Below are 13,605 nucleotides of genomic sequence, written 5' to 3' on the forward strand. Positions count from 1 at the left end.
TATGAGGCACAAGTGAGACTGTCTCTCATTCTTCAAGGAAGGCTCTTAAGGCCTGGTAATTTTCCAGCCCCACCTCCTCTCTGGGTCTCCCCTTTTTGGTAGAGCCTGATCACAAAGAATTGAATGAAGGATTTCTGTGTTGGTTTCCCCAAGCAGTTCGGGGGCGGGGGGGGCTCTCATAGTCAGGGATTGTTTTCTTTACTTTATACCCCTAGTGCCTGGTCCAGAGGAGGCACTTCTTCTGTGTGTCAGAGAGGGAGGAAGGCAGTGAATTTATAGCCCTTGTACCCAACCAGATGTGAGTCCCCTGGGAACTCCCTCAGAAGCCCTCTTGGCCACCTCCTGTCCTTTCTCCCACGGTGAAACTGGACTTGGTCAGGGAGGGATGTAGGTGAGAAATGTTTCATTCAGGAGTCAAAAAAATCTCCACCTATAGGACTTCTGGTTAATATCTTTATTTAGATCTGGTAAATATTTCCTACACACATCTGGATATTTGGGTTAGAATGGGTATAGAATGGTTTCAATAAATTGTTCTCAAGATTTTATATATGATAAATGCTAATGTGCAAATACAAAGCAAGCTAGAATAAAAAGTTCCTTGCATACAGACATTTTAAATATACATTTTAATACTGGGCATAGAGAAGTAGTAGAATGTGATTGAAATACTCCCTGTCAGTTATGACTTGGTCCTCATGCTAGAGGCAGCTCTTTCTTAGCTCCTCTTAAACCCAAGTCTCCATCCCCTCCTGGACAAGAATGGGGGCCTTGCAAGGCCAGGAGGGGACCGAGGTAGGGTAGAAGAAGACAACCTCTCCCCCAGCAGAGCATCCCAAACCTTTGTGGTCTCCTCAGCCTCATTCAAGTTGGGGACCACCTCTGTATGAGTGTCCCGAAAGCCTCTTCCCTTCACTCTGGACACGCCCCAATGGTCAAAGACTGGACAGGCTCTCGTGTAACCTGCTTTAAATGACTCTCAAGTCAATCAGTCCCAACAGCCAGTTGCTGCACCTAAGGCCTTCGAGAGCAGTCCTCAGAAGCTTCCTAGCTCAAATACAATTGCAGCTCTGTATGGCCCTGGCTGATCAGCATGTAGAGATGTGAGTCCTGGGTGGGATGCAGGCATGAGTCCACCAGCTTGCTTGAAAACTTAGACAGCAAAATCCAGCCAGACCAATACCTGTGGTTTCTGTCAAAGCTAAGACCCCACTTTGTGTGTTACTCCCCTGGCCTGGCTGCCCAGCCAGACCAGGCAGGCACAGTCTAGTCTCGGCGCCTAAGAGCGCACCTGCACCTGGAAATGCTCACAGCGGGCATGCTTCATGGCCAGCCCGTACACGGGCGTGAGGTCCACTTTCACACCTGGGGTCACACTGAAGTCCAGCTGCTGCAGCAGGATAGCCAGGAAGAGGAAGACCTCCCAGCGGGCAATGATCTCGCCGATGCACTTCCTCTTGCCTAAGCCAAAGAGTATCATCTTCTCACTCAGGGCCTTGTTGATGGTGCCACTGGGGGTGAGAAACCTTTCTGGCCGAAACTCAGATGGGTCGCCCCACAGCTTCCTGTAATCAAGAAAGGAAGCTGACATGGAAGTTTGGGACTAAGAACAACCACCTAGGTTCATCCCCAACCCCCAGAAGTTGGGGAATGGCAGGGACAGTGGAGTCTAAAGCCCAGGAGAATGGAGTTTTCCCCCTGCTCTTTATCAACTTACTCGTCGTGATTGATCTGCCATTGGTTCACAAAGATACAGCGCCCCTTGGGGATGTAAAAGCCATTCAGACTTGTGTCTCTTGTGGTACTGAGGAGGGAGAAAGCTCAGTCAAACTGGCTGCAAGGAGATCCCATGCCCCTCCCACTCTCTGTACCTCCCACCACTCCTGATCAAGCACAAGAATGCAAGAAAGCATAGAGAGCAGTTGGTGGGACGGAGGGTGTTTCACCTGTGGGGGATGGTGAAGGGGATGAAGGAGGAGTGTCTGAAGGTCTCCAGGATGAAGGCCTCCATGTAGGGCAGCTGGGATTTGTCAGAGAGCCGTGGCCGTCGCTCCCTGCCAATCACCGTGTCTAAAAAGAGAAAGGACCAGAAGGATGAAGGGGCTGCCCGGGCCTCAGCAGGGGAGGGGGCACCTTGATCCCTTTGAAGGGAGCCACTACCTACCCAGCTCCTTTTGGATCCTTGTCTGCACATTGGGGTTTGTCACCAGGTACATGAGACTCCAGGAGATGGCAGTGGTGATTGTGTCAAACCCTGGCCAGGTGAGAATACAAGGAGAAGTTAAGTGGTTGGTGGGTCAGGGTACTTGGGCAAAGGCAGAGCACACCAGGATAAGGTCATACCAGCTCCAAAGAGATCCATGACCACATTGACAATCTTCTCATCCGAGAGCTGAATGTTGGCGTTCTCATCCAGCTTCTTGTCCTGACAGTGCTGGATCAGGCTGTCTGTGATGTCCCGGATGTGACCCTGGGTAGATAAGGCCCCCAGGTGAGCAAGACTCCAGACCTAGACCTACCTCTCCAAGGCTGGGTCCTCACGTCCCTAGCACTGTTGCTGAAAAGGTGACCCCCTCTCTGAGGTGGCCACCCCACAATCTCTTAAGAATTTCTCCTGTGTCAGAACACCAGCAGCTCCAACTCAAAGGACATCTGAAGCCCTCAGTCTGGTACTGTTATTATCTGCAAGTGCTCTTTACCCTTTTCTCTCCCATGAGGCCAGGAGACCAATTTTTTAACTCCTATGGTCCCCATGAGAGCTAACTAGGGATGTGCACAGTAAGCCCCTATTCACTAACAAATCGCTGTTGCCAGAGATTTGGAGAACTAGTCAAGAAAACGTTTCAATTCCCTGCCAAAGATGCAATTCACTCCATGAATGACTTTACAATTCCAAGGTAAAGGCCCCTGGGAGCCTGCCAACCCCCATGCAGCTTCAGTTATCTTTGACCACCTGTCTCGTGACCCCACTTGCACCTTGCTACCCTCCTGCCTCCCCCTTGCCTCTACCTTTTCAAATGTTTTGTAGTGTTCCTTGACTATCTTCTGCAAAAAGTTGTAGAACTTCTTATTCAAGTCCTTGAAGGTAGCCAAGGTAGGGTGGGGCAGGTAACGCAGGATGGGGATGAAGTCGGCAGGATTCCCGGAAGCAGCCATCTCCCCAAACTCATTGCTCAAGTCGATTAAGCTAAGCAGCTCTTGGTCATCATGGTCATAGCGCCGGCCAAAGCATATGGCACAGATGACGTTGGCCACTGATACCACTATATACCTGTAGGGGTCAAAGTGCCCAGTGGCAGCCATCAGCTCCTGGAACTTGCTGATGAGGGCCTCGGCCTCTTTGCTCACGTGCTCCTCCAGGTAGCAGGAGGATGAGGAAGCTGGGTCGGAGGCGATGGAGAAACTCTTCAGGGCATTCTGGGCCAGGCGCCGGCGGGCGGCCCACACCGGTCCAGAGTCTGGGTTGAAGGTCATGCTCTGGCCATCAGTGATCAGGGTGAAGGTATAGAGGTCGGGCCGACCTTTGAAATCATCGCCTTGCCGCACCAGGGCCTGCCGGATGGTGTCCAGACCGCTCAGCACCACCACGGGCGTGCAGCCGATGCGGATCTCCAGCACGTCCCCGTAGCGTTGGCTCAGCCGGGACAGGACCAAGTGTGGGTTCTTCCCCAGGGTCAGTGCATGCCCAAGCAGGGGCCAGCCCCAGGGCCCTGGTGGGCTCTTCTGGCCTTTGGGGACCCGAGGTTGCCAGGCCTTGACCACCCAGAATACCAGGCAGAAGATAGCAGAGGCCAAGAGAAGCTCCGTGGCTGAGATGGGGACGGAGAATCCAAACACAGAAAACATGATTGGCATAGAGATCTCAAGGTGGCTGTTGAGAGAAGGGGCAGGAGGCAGATCAAGAGGTGAGATGGGAGAATGGGAGAAGCTATGTCCTAAAGTGTCAGCAGGCTGATCAAGGAAAAGGGGAAATATCCAGAATTGCTCACTGGGCTTGACAGGGAGGAGGTGGTAGGGAAATGCTTTTGAGTTGCTGCCTTGTACCAAGAATTCAGTCATTATTCACGGGTCCTGGCCACAGCCTCGGAACTAGGCTGCAGCGAGGCTCAAGATGACAACGCCAGGAAGTATTCGATCATGCCTCCAACCCAAACTGCCGAATTTCAGACCTCCTTCTCTTAACTGCTGCACCCATCTAAAACAGCGTTTCTCAAACTCGAGTCTATGATTTCCATATAGCATCTGCATGCTCCTTTCCTTCATATTATTCTAAATTCAACTTTAAATCCACCCACCATCATCTCAAATAATATCTGTGTGAAAGAATAGGTTTGATTTCTCCCCCTGAACATACATTAAGATAAACAGAATAGACCTGTCAGGCCCCTCCCAGAGTCCAGGCACAGTGGACCACTCTTGTCGCAGCCGCCTCTCCCCTTAGCAGTGTGTTTCAGTCAATCTGCCTGTTCTGCTCCCCACTCTGGTGAATCCTCTCACCCATCACACCTCTGGCCTATACACCCCAGCTCTTGTATGCATAAATAAATACAAATAACTCTTTTTTTGAAAAAGTGAAAGCTACTCCTGACTGACTTTACCTCCCCAAGGGGGGACTGGTGCTGAACTAGCCTGTCTTCTCTGCTCACCACACTTGTGGAAATGTTGCTGAGGGATCATCTACTTCTTTAGCCTCATTTCACTTGGGGAAATTGACGTCTGGAGGGGACAGTGGCTTAGCTGACATCACCCAGCACTCAGTAACAGCCAATATTGAGATGTCTTAGGGAAAGTTCCCTAGGAAGTTTCCAACAGCTGTGGTAGGCACCATTTGAAGGATGATCAGATCACTTCATGAAAAAGAACATTCCCAGAAGCCTCACTTCTCTACTGCTTAATTTCAGGATCTAGGAACTCCTACATGACTCAACCAATGTAGTGAGGGGACTGGGCTGAAAGGCCACTGCCAAACCTACTCTCAGCCTTAGTTCTTTATGTCCAACTATCCCACTGTTTAAAAGCAGTTGGAGAGCAGATAGACTGAAGCTCTGGGTCACAGACATCCAGACCAGGGTTTTAGTTTTGGTTGAGCTCAATTCTCATGAATGAAAAGTCTTTCTTTGCAGGTTCTCCTGAACAGAAAAAGTCTAAAATAAGTGGAAGTTTCCCCTGCAGCCCAGAGCTGCAAGAAAACTCCAGACTGGAATTTGGAAGATTCGGAATGGATCTGAATTTAAGGTCTAGGCTTGGTCTAGTAGAGGAGTGCAAATACATGAACTTCTCTTTCCAAGGCATCTGGCTGTGTCTGGGACATCTGCCTGCACTGGGGCAGAGTGCACTGGGCTCAAGGCTGGGCTCAGTGTTCCAGGCTACCTGGTATGGCCTTGGACTGGTCATTTTCCCTCTCTAGGCTTTCATCCCTTGAGAGAGCAGGTGAGACCTGATCTCAACTTCAGGGTGCCCGGATAGATCTCAGCAAAGACCCAGATGCCACCTGGGAAACCTCACAGTCTGGTTAGTGAAGTCCCACTACAGGAGAACACCCACGTCGGGAAGACTATGGTTCCCACTCCAGTGCTATAAGCAGGGACCTTCGTGGAAAAGCTGATACCCTGGGTGAACTGCAGAAAATGCTGGCCTTATTGTGCTGTGGTGTTCCCTTCCATACAATGGGTGCCCCAAGCCCTCCAGCTTAGTGAGGTGATAGGAGGCTAAGAGAGATGGTAAGCTTTGGGGGACTGATAGTGCAGTCCCCTGCAGCTGGCAGTCTCACATGAGCAGAGAAGACAGAGAACGGAATAGGGAAGGGATCTGCACAGTGCCCTAGACTCCTGTTAGATGAGCCTCTCTTGGCTCATCTTAGTTCAGCACCAGTCCCCTCTTGGGAAGGTAAAGTCAGCCAGGAGTAGCTTTCACTTTTTTAAAAAAGGTTTATTTGTATTTACTTATGTATATAAGAACTAGGGTGCAGGGAGTGAGAGGATTCACCAGAGCCAGGCTGGGGAGCAGAATAGGCAGATCTACTGAAGTACACTGCTGAGGGGAGCAGCAGGTGAGACAGGAGGTCCGCTGAACCTGGACTCTGGGAGGGGATCCGACAGAAAAGAGGTAGGGGGAGGGAGGGGTGGTGGCTCTGGGCCATGAGGAAAGAGGTAAGATCTGCTGCCCCATGTGGGCCATCTCCCAGACAGGGGATTGAACTCAGGCTGTAGCCCCTGGCAATAGCTTCATAGTGCTGAGACTTTAACCCCTGTGGCACTAGGAGGCCCAGAGTAGCTTTTAGATAAGGCAGTATAGAGCGGGTAAGAACTTAAGCTGCCCCCTTCCATCTGCCTTGCGTGTCCAGGGAGAAGCCCCAGAAGCAGCAGTGTGCTGCAGGAGGAGCCACAGACTCCCAGGAGCCCTCAGCATGTCCTTATTCCAGCCTCCCAGGGGACCTTGAGAGGAAAGTCACAGCCAATCAGACAGTCAGAGGGGTTGGAGCTGGAATCTGGGTTGTGCAGTCCTTCGAAGGGTATTTCCAGCTAAAGGTCTAGCACTAACTGTAAGAATTTGGGCAAGTTCTAACCTTGCTCTGGCCTCAGTTTCCCCACTGGGGAGCTAGACTGGTAGTGGTCGTTAAGGACACAGCCTTTTTTTTTTCTTTAAAGATTTATTTATTTATGCACACAGAACTGGGGCACAGGCCAGACTTGCAGGGGCAGTGAGACGATTCACCAGAGACAGAGTGGGGAGCAGAACAGGCACACTGATGAAGCACACTGCTGAAGGGAGCAGTGGGCAAGACAGGAGAGGTCTGCCACGCCATGTGGGTCACATGGGTTGGGGGAGTGGGGATCAAACTTATTCGGAAGTGGCTTTAGCTTCTTAGTGCTGTGTTTACCCGCTGCGCCACCAAGGAGGTCCCCACACAGCCTACAGTGCTAAAGCAGTAGCTACAGAGGAAGGCCTGGTGGCATCAAAATTTTTCTGGAGGTGGGAGGAAGGTAGCAATTCAGAAGCCCTTAACACTCACCTGTGGCTGTGAAGAGGTGCTGAGCTGCACAGAAGAGTGGTCTCTGGAGGCAGGGACCCCAAAGAAGATCAAGGAAGTCTGCAAGGGCTTGTCACCTTCAGGATGAGGGTGAAGGCACTGCCACCTTTATAGGCAGCTCACACGCAAGGCCACGCCCCTGGACTCCGGGAGGGGATCGGACAGAAGGGGGGGGGTGTGTCAGGAGTGGGGGGAGGGAAGGATGGTGGCTCTGGGCCATGAAGAAGGGGGTAAAGGGCGGGGGACAGGTAACAATCTACTGTGGGGGGACTATCTCCTCTAAGTGACTGAATGACTGTACTTCCTCCAGGGGGTGAGGGCTGAGGAATTGGGACCCCAATTCCAAGGTACCCCACAGACAGTGCAGAACCCAGCCTAGGCGAAGATCCTGGGAAGAAGTTCCAGGGAATTCCAAGAGTACAGGGGGGGGGGGCGGGGGGGTTCTATTCCTTGTGCACCACCAGCACCCTTATTTTACACATACTGCCTTAGGGTCTCTCCCTCACTACGAGTGGGATGGGGCCAGGCTGGCAGGGCTGGAGCTGGCTGGTGATGAACTTCCCCCGGGGCTACTGAGTCGAGGCTCGCGTGAGAAGCCAGACGACCCCAGCCCGAGGTCACCGGGGACCGGAAGGCCAGAGGCGCCGATGGGTCGGCGGAGTTCCCCTCCGTGCGGACTAACAGCTCACGGATCGAAGAGCCGGTATGGATGGATAACAGGCAGTGTGGCTGCGCGCTCGGCCACGGGCTCAGCGCCGCCTCTAGGGTCACTTTGGAGAGATGAAAACCTTCAGCCGGGACCACCAAGCCCCTCCGCTTTGGTCTTAGCTGCCGGGGTTGCTAATGCTTTGGTGGAGCCGAGAAACCGGACGGCGACTAGGGCTGCGCTGCCACCTTCCGCCAGGAAAACTGTGGGGACAGGACCTCGAGCCGGGCAGGCAGGGGACCCAGGTCGGAGGTGTCTGCTGGGTACAGATACCTCTCCAGACCGGCGTGCCCGCGTCTGCACAGCCCTCCGGGGAGCAGAGGTCACGCGGCCTGTCCCCGCCCCTCTGGCTGGGGGCGCGTTGCCCAGAACTTGCGTGAGAAGCGCCCGGAGGCCGCGTAGCCACCCCACCTCCCAACTGCCGGCCCGGCGCGGGTACCCGGAGTCACGCGAAGGCTGGGGGAGGGGATCTTAAAGGCAGGTCTCGGTCGGGCTTGGGCTGGAGGTGGAGGTGGAGGAGTTGCGGAGAGCCTGGAGGGTGCGCAATTGGGCAGGTAGGGGAGGAGGGGCAAAGGGCTGGAGTTTGCGTGCGGAACACCTCTTTGCAGTCGAGCGGGCGCTTGCGTGTGTCCGGATTTCTGGTCCACGCCTGCGGCAGGACACGCACCTCCTGCACCACCCGGCTGGCCCGACTGCCTTCCTCTGACACCCTCCCCGCCCCTGCCGTGTCCTCCCGAGGTAGGGACAAAATGTCGGATTTGGGTGTCCACCTCAAACCTGCCCCTAACTAACCACGCCGCCCGCCCGCGCTCCCTACTATGCACCCCCTACCCAGGGAACGAGGCCGCCACCCGTCCCCTGCCCAGGTCAGAAATCAGCCTCACACTGCCGGCTCACCTCCCACTCAACAGATGCCACCTGATGCATTGCACAAATATTTACAAACGCCTGCTGTGTGCTGCGAGCTGTTTTGGACGCCAGTGTCTAATCAAAACTGACAGCACTCCTGTTCTCGAGGAGCTTACGTTCTGGCAGGCTTGGGTGCACCCTGAACCGTAAGACGACAGCAAGAAAAAATAGACAGTGTCCACAGAGAGAAACAAAGTCAAAAAGGGACAGAAATCACGTGGGGGGTGGGGGCAGCCTGCAATTCAAAATAAGGTGACCCGGGAAGTCCTCGTGGACAAGATGACTCTGGGCAGAGGCAAGAGTGTGGACTCCCGACTCAAGATGTGCAGTTATCTGGAAGGGGAGAGTTCTAGGCAGAAAAGGGCAAGTTCAGAAATCCTGCACAGTAACATGCAGTCCAGGGGTACTTGTTGGGAAATTCTCCTGACATTTAGTGCCCCCAGGGGATGGGATGCTTAAGGCGGGACCCCAACTCAGGGAGCACTTTATTTAAGAAACAGGGAGCTTTTTCCATGTGAGATGGAAAATGATGTGAGCCAGGTGGATCTACAAACTGACTGAAGGACAAGAACAAGCTTCTATGCTCTGACTTCTGTCCAGCTCCACAGCTCTAAGCCCTTGCAAACCCCCATCCTTGCTCCCAGACTACTTAGCCTCTACCCTCTCCAATTCCTTCCACATCCCATACAAATTCTCAGTCACTTTGCCCCTTCAGTGTCTCCTATTGTTAAGAGGAGAAACCAGAATCCTTTGCAGAATCTACCTGGTCTGTCCACATCTACTTTTTTTTTTTTTTAAGATTTATTTATTTATGCATATAGAACTGGGGTACAGAGGTGCAGGGGTCACCAGAGTCAGAGTGGAGAGCAAAACAAGCAGATTGATGAAGTACACTACTGAGGGGACCAGTGGACGAGACAGGAGAGGTCTGCTGCGCCATCTGGGTCACCTCTACCATGTGGGTCACCTCCCTGGCTGGGAATTGAATTCATGCTGGAATGGTTATACTGGAGTGACTGTGGTTAGCTTCGAAATGCTGTGCTTTAACCAGTTGTGCCACCAGGGAGGGCCCTCCATCTCTGCTTCTAATTTTCCCTACTTTAACTCTCAACTAAAACAACACTTCCTCTGGGAAGCCTTCCGGGATTCTTTGCACAGCAGATTAAGTTTCTCCTGGCTGTCTACAGCACTTCTCCCTAGTAATACTCAGGATACTTTACTATGACTGATTCAACCAGTCACTCCTATTTCCATGCCCTAACACAGAAAACCAACCTGTGGAAAATTGATCTGATAATTCTAGTGCTTTGCAAGATATTAGCAACTGGGAAAGAAGTGACACACACTGTATTATGGAAGGGGCTCATGGCTGAGGTGATGTTGAATCCAAAGTGCTGATTGTAGGGCCTCCCTGGTGGCGCAGGGGTTAAAGTCTCAGCATTATCATGCTATCACCAGCCACTGTGGCATGAGTTTGATCCCCCGGCCAGGGAACTGACCCACATATGGCATAGCAGACCTCTCCAGTCTTGCCCACAGCCCCCCTCAGCAGTGTACTTCAGTAGATCTGCCTGTTCTCTCCATTCTGTCCTGGTGAATCTTCCCCAACCCCACAGCTACGGCCTAGACCCCAATTCTTATATGCATAAATAAAATAAGAAATCTTTTAACAACAACAACAACGGGGCCCTCCCTGGTGGTGCAGCCGGTTAAAGCACAGCACTAAGAAGCTAAAGCCACTGCCGCATGAGTTCGATTCCCGCCTGCCCTGGAGGTGACCACATGGCAAGGCAGACCTCTCCTGACCCACCCATTGCTCCCCTTAGCAGTGTACTTCGTCAGTCAGCCTGTTCTGCTCCCCGCTCTGTCTCTGGTGAATCCTCTCACCACCCCTGCATCTCTGGCCTGTACCCCAGTTCTGCATAAATAATGCATAAATAAATAAATCTTTAAAAACAACAACAGAGAGCTGGTGCTCTGCTGGGATTTGGGCAACAGGACAGGGGACAAAGAAAGTATTCCACTACCATCCTTCCATCCATTCCACTTTTACATCTCTGGCTCAGTCTGAGGAGCTCCAGCAACTTAGAGAGGCCTGTCCTTCAATTCCAGATAGCGCTATAGCCACAAAGAATAGAGAAGTCATGACAAGGACGTGGGGAAATAAGTGTTTCCAGACCTCTCTTCCCGCTCTGTAGCCCAGTCTCTCCCTTCGCCGCCCACAGTCCCTCCCATGCCCTAGCTCTAGAGAATCAGAGTGGCCTGCTCTTCATGGCTAGAAGATCATCGAGTGCTGGGTCTTCTGGCCAGGGACCCAGGGATGCATTACTTTGCTCACAATCTCTGGGGGCTCTATACACCAATATCTTCAGTGGCTAATTAAATCAATTCTTATTCCACTTCTCCCCCAGAGAGACCCATGCCAGAAAGGAGAAGTCCAGAGACACATGACAAGCCAAAGCACAGCCCAGAATTCTGATCTCCTGCTTCCAAGCCAGGACTCTAAACACTGAGCAAGATGTGTTGTCCCAGACTACCCGCAACACCCCAGGTGGTTAATCATGACAGTCTTAGCCCCTGGGTCAGCGCCCCCACATAACCACCTTCTGGACACAAGTTCTGTGCACAAGGGTTATGGGAGGCTTTTGCATTTCTCATCACCAAGTTCTGTCTCAGCAAACAACTCACAAGACAAAAGGGGGCCCTCAGGAGCATGGGGCAGAGAAAGAGGGAGACAGGCAGGAGGTTAGAGGACCTTGACCTGGAGCTATACAACCAACCTTGGGTCAAAGTTTGTTTTGCATGCCTTTGCGTGAGAAGTTCTTTGGCTGGGATTCCCTAGGTGATCGATCGATGTGGGGAACAGAGTGGCGCAGGGGCAGAGGGGAGGGGAGAGGGCTGTGGGCTGGAGGGATGCAGACAGATGAGGACCCAGCAGAGTGACCCGGTGCCTTTGTCCAGCACTCCTGATCACTCAACAGAAGCCATGAGGAGACAACCAACCCCATGACAAATCCTTGCCTCCCCCCCACCCCAGTGGAGACAAGTTGCCGACAATCTATGCTGGATCTGGAAATATTGCTGGAATGGAGGACCCTCGGAGGGGGGAGCTCTCAAGGACAGTGAGAGCTGGAAAAGAGCCATGGAAAATGAGCTTTATAGGAAGCAGGCAAGAGGGTGCAGAGCATATAGTGGTTGCAGGGTAGTGGGAGTTTGGGGTGAGGCTGCTTGGGAAGAGGGGTTGGAGTACATGAGGAGAACTGGATTTTGTCTCCCCGTGACTTCACCCCACCTAGCCACCCTGCACCCCAAAAGATCTGAACCCTGAACACCTACCCCCTCCTACACATGCCCAGAGAACAAGAGGATTTGATTTGCAGGGCCCAGGACTCAGATGGCAGGGGGTGGGATGGGGGAGCTCTGGATCCCTGGCTGCTCACTGCCATAGTTAGGATGTCGATACTATCCCAGTGTAGTCTTGGTCTATGCCTGTCGTCTGGGTATAATTCTTTAAAATACCCTTTTTACGGGCCCTCCCTGGTGGCGCAGCGGGTTAAAGCACAGCACTAAGAAGCTAAAGCCACTACCGCATGAGTTTGATCCCCGCCTGCCCCGGAGGTGACCACATGGCGTGGCAGACCTCTCCTGACCCGCCCACTGCTCCCCTCAGCAGTGTACTTTGTCGATCTGCCTGTTCTGTCTCTGGTGAATCCTATCACCCTCCACATCTCTGGCCTGTACCCCAGTTCTGTATGAATAAATAAATAAATCTTTTTAAAAATTAAAAAAAAAAATACCCTTTTTACTCTTGAAAGAGTTCTAGCGTAGACAATAAATTACACGTTCACCTCAGTGGAGGCAGACGTGAGGATTTTGGGGTGCTCAGCATGAGTCGCTCTTCTTCTGGCAATACCACATTGGTTGTCCTTTGGAGATTAGCCCCTCCTAATCTCATTGGTAAAGCTGCCCCCACCTCAGGTTACCAGTTTAGCACATGACCCAAGTTAGGCCAATGAGAATCCTATGGAGGTTTTCATAAAACTGTTGGGAAAGACAGATTTTCTATCAAGTATGGTTAAATGATGAGAAAACAAGTCTGGGTCTACCTGAGGCCATTTTTCGAGAAATCTACTTTTGAATGAAGCCTATTCAGGGGAAAGCTGGGGAGGGAAATGAGGGGAGAGAGAGAGGGAAAGAACTGAAGACACAGACAGAGCACGTGGGTCCTGAGGCCAATGAAGACCCCCCCCCAGACCATGTCCGTTATGCATAGATCACCGCCTCACCCTCTCCTTTCTCACCTCTTCCCCTTTCTCTTTTTCCTCCTCCTCTCCCTCCTCTCCTCTTCCTTTTCTCATAGGATTTGGGTTCAGGTCTTACAACCAGGGAGCTTCAGTTTGGTCCATCCTCTGGGTGATGAAACCCCTGCCCCAGAAGGCCTGGGTGGTTTGGGAAATCCCAAGAAGTTACTCCTGCCTGATGACTTGTCGCATCTGCCCTCCTGTGCCCAAAACATTACCCTCAGCACCACTGTGGGAGCTAATTTTACCTCCAGAAGTTACAAAATGTGTGTTTCCAGAACAGAGTTGCTCTTGCCTGGTGCCACCCAGCTGGGGTGCCCTGGTCACTGCCAAGGTCCCGTGCTCCCCTTGCTTCCCCAGCTCCATGCCGAGGAAGAGACGCCAGCTTTTCTTCAGGCTCAGAATAGGTCAATTGAAGTCTTCAGAAGGAGGTTTGTGAAGAGCCTTAGGGGCGACAGTCCTGCCAGCAGACTGCAAAGGCCCTTCCAGGTGTGGCCCACATGGCTACTCACCTATTTCTCTTCCTGCCCTTGGCTCATCTTTTCAGGCACAAAAACCTCCTTGATGTGGCCCTCCCTGGTGGCGCAGCGGGTTAAAGCACAGCACTGAGAATCTGAGGCCACTTCCGCATGAGTTCGATTCCCGCCTGCCGCCTGCCC

General features: G+C 52.5%; 1 protein-coding gene across 1 annotated transcript; it reads right to left on the reverse strand.

The window, feature by feature from the left end:
* Positions 1-733: 733 nt before the first annotated feature.
* On the reverse strand, positions 734-7,097 carry LOC101620564 (cytochrome P450 1A1). Its single transcript, XM_004687980.2, has 7 exons — positions 7,013-7,097; positions 3,010-3,871; positions 2,344-2,470; positions 2,165-2,254; positions 1,947-2,070; positions 1,718-1,804; positions 734-1,565 (listed from the first exon to the last, which is right to left on the reverse strand). The coding sequence occupies exons 2-7, from the start codon at positions 3,853-3,855 to the stop codon at positions 1,280-1,282; spliced, it is 1,560 nt and encodes a 519-aa protein (XP_004688037.1). The 5' UTR covers positions 3,856-3,871; positions 7,013-7,097; the 3' UTR covers positions 734-1,279.
* Positions 7,098-13,605: the final 6,508 nt, after the last annotated feature.

This window comes from Condylura cristata, unplaced genomic scaffold (assembly GCF_000260355.1).
Source record: "Condylura cristata isolate star-nosed mole 26May11 unplaced genomic scaffold, ConCri1.0 scaffold00023, whole genome shotgun sequence".
NCBI classification, from domain to species: domain Eukaryota; kingdom Metazoa; phylum Chordata; class Mammalia; order Eulipotyphla; family Talpidae; genus Condylura; species Condylura cristata.

Excerpts from the sequence above, each read along its gene's own strand:
- LOC101620564 (XM_004687980.2), bottom strand. The coding sequence starts at position 3,855 with ATGCCAATCATGTTTTCTGTGTTTGGATTCTCCGTCCCCATCTCAGCC. Across the intron at positions 2,471-3,009 it reads ACTACAAAACATTTGAAAAG|GGTCACATCCGGGACATCAC; the intron begins GTAGAGGCAAGG and ends TTATCTACCCAG. Across the intron at positions 1,805-1,946 it reads CCCTTCACCATCCCCCACAG|TACCACAAGAGACACAAGTC; the intron begins GTGAAACACCCT and ends CTCCCTCCTCAG.